The sequence below is a fragment of the Etheostoma cragini genome, chromosome 2 (genome assembly GCF_013103735.1).
Source record: "Etheostoma cragini isolate CJK2018 chromosome 2, CSU_Ecrag_1.0, whole genome shotgun sequence".
NCBI classification, from domain to species: Eukaryota; Metazoa; Chordata; class Actinopteri; order Perciformes; family Percidae; genus Etheostoma; species Etheostoma cragini.
In genome coordinates this window covers 29300517-29307285 of record NC_048408.1, presented here as the reverse complement: position 1 = coordinate 29307285, position 6769 = coordinate 29300517, and the positions used below count along the sequence as shown (strand labels likewise).

Here is a 6769-nt window from a genome sequence, read left to right as displayed (position 1 = left end):
CTAGAGACGAGGGATGGTGTTCAGGACAAAGACTAGAGACGAGGGATGGTGTTCAGGACAAAGACTAGAGACGAGGGACGGTGTTCAGGACATCACAAAAACAACAGACCAACAGTTTAAAAACAATGATGATGAAATAAACAACTGTTTTCATCATCAATTAATCTGCTGATTAATTCCTCGATTCATCAATTAATCCCATAAAATATCAGTGGAAGTCGAGAGGAACGATCACAATCTCCTAAAGACAAAGGCAACGTCTTTAAATTCCTTGTTTTATCCGACCTATTTGGGCCCTAACCCAAAAGAGTTTCCTTTTTAGGACAAAGGAAAACTGCAAATCTCTTGCAAGTAGCTGGAAAAAGGAGAATTTGGGTTATTTTTACTTAAAGAATTTCATAAAAGGACTAAATTAATCTTTAAATTAGTTGCAGATACATTTTCTGTTCATTGACTGGAGGGTTGATGAGAGCTGAAACAATTAAGCTATATTAAATTACACAATATAAGTAGATATTTTGATATGAAATTGAGAAATAAGTAAATTAATAAAATTACAAGACAGGAATGTTTTGGGCTAATTCAACAAATTGTGAGCACCTCACAAACCAGAGTTCTTCATATTGCCATAAATCAGTTAGATTAGTTGGAAAACAGATTATAGATCTAGAAAACTGTTCATATTTTTTTGGCCATTATGGGTCAAAGTCATTAAAGTGGACGCTGACTCGACACCAACAGCATGGCAGAACCTCTCGGCTCGGCTCACAGGATATATTTAATATTCTAAAAATAACCGAGATCCAGCGTTTTCATTCATAATTCATATCCCTCGTTCCTTGCTGCTTCATCTCCGACCACAGGCGTCTACGTCTGCTCCGTCAGAGACAAATGGAAAAAAAAAACAAGGTCCATGAAGCTGGAAATAACAGCTGATTCATACTCTGTGGGCTTCTCTGGCTAATGGCCCTTTAAATATTCTGCACAAGTTGGTTATTTCTAGAACCACTAAATGGTTGTGGAAGACCAGAAAGCTGAGAGTAGAAATAAAAGTAAAAGCTCAGTAGAAATAAAGAGAGAGAGTTTTCTTCTCCTCCCTCTCTGTTTGACCGGTTGCTCAATAAACTGACAGATTATCACTTCTTTTATGACGGATAGCATGAAGAATGGCACCTTTTTCTATCACCCTCCAGTCCTGTTGAAAGCATCAAAAGTAAAAAAAAAAAATTTAAAAAAGAAATCAAAGAAAAATACTTTTTTGTTGTTGTTGTTACTTTCAACGTTTTAACTATTTTTTGGCTATTTTTTGTTGATGTTTGTGGCGCTCCTTTGCGTTTTTTATGTTTTTTTATGCTTATAATTATTAACTTTTTTTATTTTATTTTATTTTTTACATATTTTCCTCGTAACTTTTAAAAAGGGGCAAGTTAGAATTAAAATTAATTTTGAGCGCTGGACAAATTGAAAAATAAATAAATAAACTGCATTTGAACCCTGATTTTTTTATTATTATATTATTATATATGACGGATAGATTTACTCCGTCCAGAGGTGAACTTTGACTTCAGCTCCCCTCTCTGTCATAAGAACACTTCTACAGAAAACATGTAAATATTATTATTATTATTATTACTGTTATTTTTGTTTTCTCTTCTGTCTTTTACTGCATTTCTTGCAAAAACGGATGCTGAAATTACAATTTCCTTGCAGGAGTCATCCCAAAAAGGTTTGATAAAGAGAAGTCCAAGTCTAAATTCATAGCAGACACTTTCAGGTATAAATAATCACCAAAATGTTTTTTTTTACCTCCAACTGGGCGTAATTTTGGCACACCTCCTTGAAAAAGGCCTCCCATTCCCATGGGCGCTCCACCTCCAAAACCTCCTCCTCCACCTCCTCCTCCTCCTCCTCCTCCTCCTCCTCCTCCTCCACTGCTGCTGCTGCTGCTGCTGCTGCCGCCTCCTGCTTCTGGTGAAAAGTTGACATCCACGTCAATATAAACAAATATGAAAGAAAGACTAGACACACATTTTAATGTTCTAATATTTGGACATACGAGGAGATACTGTGCATACGGAAAGTATGTCACGGTGTCGTTATGTTACAGCCTTTTTCCAAAAATGGAATAAATTGAGTTTTTCCCTTAAAATTCTACACATAATTCCCCATAATGACAACTTAAATTTTTTTTTTAAATGCACATTTATTAAAAATAAAATCATTTGTAGATATATATTAACAGCCTTTGCGAGAAAAGTGAAGCGCTGTGAATACTTTCCGTATGCACTGTACACTCACTTAAAGGATTATTAGGAACACCTGTTAAATTTCTCATTAATGCAATTATCTAATCAACCAATCACATGGCAGTTGCTTCAATGCATTTAGGGGTGTGGTCCTAGTCCAGACCATCTCCTGAACTCCAAACTGAATGTCAGAATGGGAAAGAAAGAGGATTTAAGCAATTTTGAGCGTGGCGTGGTTGGGGTGGGGGGGGGGGAAGCCTTGTAGATGCTAGAGGTCAGAAGAGAATGGGCCGACTGAGTCAAGCTGATAGAAGAGCAACTTTAACTGAAATAACCACTCGTTACAACCGAGGTGTGCAGCAAAGCATTTGTGAAGCCACTACACGCACAACCTTGAGGCGGATGGGCAACAACAGCAGAAGACTCCTCCGGGTACCACTCATCTCCACTACAAAAGAGGCGACAATTAGCAAGAGTTCACCAAAATTGGACAGTTGAAGACTGGGAAAAATGTGGGATGTGCATCCCACAAATCTCCATCAACTGCAAGATGCCATCCTCTCAATACGGGCCAACATTTCTAAAGAATGCTTTCAGCACCTTGTTGAATCAATATCTCGTAGAATTAAGGCAGTTCTGAAGGCGAAAGGGGGTCAAACACAGTATTAGGATGGTGCTCCTAATAATCCTATAGGTGGGTGTATATCTCCGTGTAATAGAGCTTCTCACAGTCTTCAGCAGCAGTTGTTTGAAGACCCCAAAATGGGGTTGAAAGCTACAGAAGAAGCTGCTATAGTCGAGAATGAACTTTTAAACTCACGCTGTAGAATTGTTCTGTGTACGTTACCCATATTTCATTAAGCACAAAACACAATTCTCTTTGTGTACATTTCATGATATAAGCTCATGGTTACAGTGTGTGTGTGTGTGTGTGTGTGTCTTACTCTCTATAATGGGACTGCTCCGGTCGTTGATGGCAGTGACCTTCTTTAGCCTGGCACCTTTGTGGATGTCTGACAGCAGCGCTCCTCTGCCTTTATTCTCAGATGAACTCAGTTTGGGAGGAGTCGTGTTCGCCTGCGGAGGAAGTTCACAAGTATTCAATCACACCTCCACTTCCTCTCGTCTGAACCACAGTCACGCGCTTCGTTTGTTTGGGTTCACACGGCACACTTGGAACCATAAACAAAAGCCCACGTGACTCGGTAGCTTGGTAACTTGTCATCCTGCCAGGTTGGATATTTTGACTGCAGACCCTGAAACTCTATATTTGGCTGTAATTAACCTTCTGTGATGTTCATGTAGGAACAAAAAGAGGAAAACAGGAGCTTCAGACCAGAAGGCTTCTCAAGTTCCTCCAAGAATAAGTAACCTCACAACAGATCTCTAAGAGGGAAATGTCATCTACTCAACTACTAATGTCTACTACTGTCCATCCATTGCCTCGTTAGTGTGTTCGACCAATCCAGCATCATTATTACAATGAAGTCATCGTCCTCAAGACTGGGTGAAGAACAGGAAGCTGCTCATCTGTAGGTTGAATTAGCAATATTATCTGTATTTAGATTATTTTAAGTACTTACTTTTCAATATTTATGGTAACCGGTTAATATAATTTATATTACGCTACCGACTCTTGCTTCATTACTCTAATTACACATTCAATTTAATTTTAACGTCACTTACACTGCAATATTGTTTCTTGTATCATGGCAACCGCACTTTAAAACATACAAATAACAAAAACTTGAATATAAGACATAAACATTGCAGAAGTGAGAATACTGGAAAAAAATAGATTATATATAAAATAGAATAAAAATATTGTGATGGTGTAAGATAATTAAATAATAGGTTTGAGTTACTTTTAAATGAAAAAAGTGTAAACTTCTGATTCCAGCTTCTGGAGTGTGTGTGAATATTTTCTAGTTTATTATATTATTATTATTATTATTGTTATTATTATTATTTTTGTGACAGTAAAGTGAATATGTTTGAGTTTTGGACAAAACAAGACATTTGAGGACGTCGTCTTGGGGCTTTTGGGAAACTCCGATCCACATTCTTCACCATTTTCTGACTTTTATGAACCAAACAACTCATCTATTAATAGTGAAATTAATCAACAGATTTATGAATGAAAATACTAGTTAATTGCAGCGCTACGTATATCTACAGTTATACAGATATGAGTAAGTACAGCGTCTTGGAGATAAATTCTGATACACTGAACACTATATTGGGCCAGTTTCTGCAGCTGATTGGTGTTGAACCTGCGCTGCAGTGTGATGTGCGGTGTGCGTTCAGTGGGGTCACTGACCTGATGGAAGGTGGGGGGAGGCGGAGGTCCTGGCGGAGGAGGGGGAGGGGGAGGGATAGGCATCCTGTCCCTCTGTTGGCACCGCTCTGCGCGTGGGTGGGTGGGCGGGGGTGGGGGGAGGGGGGGTAAAGTCCCGGTGACTTCACCGTCTCAGCCGAGACGACACACGCCAACTCCTGCAAAAACAACAAGTTTTTAACTGATCAAGCTAAAAAAACAAAAAAAAAAAAAACATCCTTCAAATAAACTGAAACATCTTTAACTGCACAGACTCAAGATGGCGTACATCATAATATATGAATTATGTAATGTGCACGCTGCTGTGACCTGCATGACGTGAATACTTGTTTGCTTTTTGATACCGTGAACTTAAAATAAGCATCGATAGCTCCATTTAGCTCTGAATGACGTCCTCTTGTTGCATCCTTTTCTTCTGCGATGGTGCATTGAAACCTGACTGGAGGATTACTAGTTACTATAATCATGCATACATTTGAATTAGTTTTGCAGATTCTCTGAGGATTTGGTTATAATTTGGTTGGCTGCCCTACACTGTGCAACTGACCTGTGCTGAACAAAAGTCAACACAGGTGTGAGCAGGGACACAAACGCAGGAAAGAGGAGACACAAATATCACCAGGACAAACACACCGGTGTACTTCATATCATATGTTAAGCTTTGATAAAGTAAAGTAATGCAGATAGAGAGATAGCAGAAGGTGGTCAGGTCTTCATTAGCTAGATTCCCCAATTAACCAATGTCTTTATAATTAACAAGTCAAATGTTTTGGGGGGGGGGGGGGGGTTTGATGGAGCTCAGCTTGATGTAGTGACCGACTTCATTACAGCTTACAGGAACAAGGACATAGTGTAAGCCGCTGTATTATAGCGGCAGAGTGAAAGTGCTTTATTGTGTAGAGCACAATAATAAAGTGCTTTCTATGGACGCCCGGACAGCTCAGTTGGTCAGCGCGCACGCCCATATTTAGAGCCTTACTCCTTGAGGCACCGGGTCCTGGTTTGACTCCAACCTGCGGCCCTTTGCTGCATGTCACCCCCCTTTCATGTCTTCAGCTGTCCTCTCAACAAAGGCCTAGAAATGCCCAAAACAAATGTGATTCTATGGCAAGAAACACCAAATTCCGTCTGTGTAAGTGGCCCCAACAGTGCCCAGGATAATGCACGTGATTTGTGACGAGACTGACATGAAACATGACTCAGGTGGGAGTAAAAGATCTGACAGAAAACTGTAGGAGATGTCAGAACAGACACACAAAAGATCACACTTCAATTATCACAAATTAGACAATGCTCCCTCTGTGATGGTGGACATTCTCGAATTAATCCAACATGTAGTGCTGTAACATGATCATCACTCATTTTCAATCCGTCATCATGGTTTTACATGAATAAAAGAACACCCTCACTCCACCTTTCTTGTAAGACAAACCCAGAACAGGTGAAAAGCATGAGATCACCAGGATTAGTTGCAGGATGTCTGCTGTTGGATGCAACGCTTAAAGAGAAAACAAGATCCGGAGGATGGATGCCGACGGGTTTCATTCTGCTGCTTCACAGTGGAAACAAAGGTTTGTTCACAACGGGCTCTCGAGAAAGAAATTATTGGGGGAAGGAAGCAAGCAGCTCCTGGGAAACATCACTGGAGTGAGGAACTGAGCATTTAGACATTGAGGGGCGGGAAAAAGAAGAGGTCGCTTCAAAGCGTTAGTGCGTGACGTTTTGATATTAATGACTGTCCGTTACATGCAAGCCGTTGCTAAACGAGTTGCTACAAAGCTATTTAAGACAATCAGCTCAACACAACTCCCTCTGTGTTCCTCAGCGTGACTGTGTTTAGACGATTGTGTCGTCCGGCGACTTCCACGTGCAGAAACTCTCATTTTCTGACATTTTAGAGCCCAAACAACTAAACTATCAACCAAGAAAATAACCAACAGATTAATGGACAATGAAAATAACTGTTATTTGCAGCTCTCATTATTTGACAATGTTGTAGTTCTAGTCACAGATTTTATAGACTCGAGGTAAAGACAATAGCATGTCCATATTAACACATACCTACGTTATTCCCATACCTGAAACTGCTCTAAAGGTGTCAACACAATGATTGAGGTCACTAGATCTTCCCAAACCAGTTAGCTGTCTGGGCCCATTGTTGGCTCCTCTCCCCCTCCCCCCCCCC

The 6769-nt window shown here is 40.0% G+C and overlaps 1 protein-coding gene across 1 annotated transcript in view; it reads left to right on the top strand.

Moving 5' to 3' along the window:
* Positions 1-6769, top strand: part of wipf2a (WAS/WASL interacting protein family, member 2a) — a gene marked incomplete at its 5' end in the record, with an annotated part of 23820 nt that overhangs the window by 16738 nt on the left and 313 nt on the right. Inside the window, one exon of the mRNA XM_034884009.1 lies at positions 3812-3821. Within this exon, the coding sequence (XP_034739900.1) occupies positions 3812-3821 (10 nt within the window). The remainder of the gene's footprint in view (positions 1-3811; positions 3822-6769) is intronic.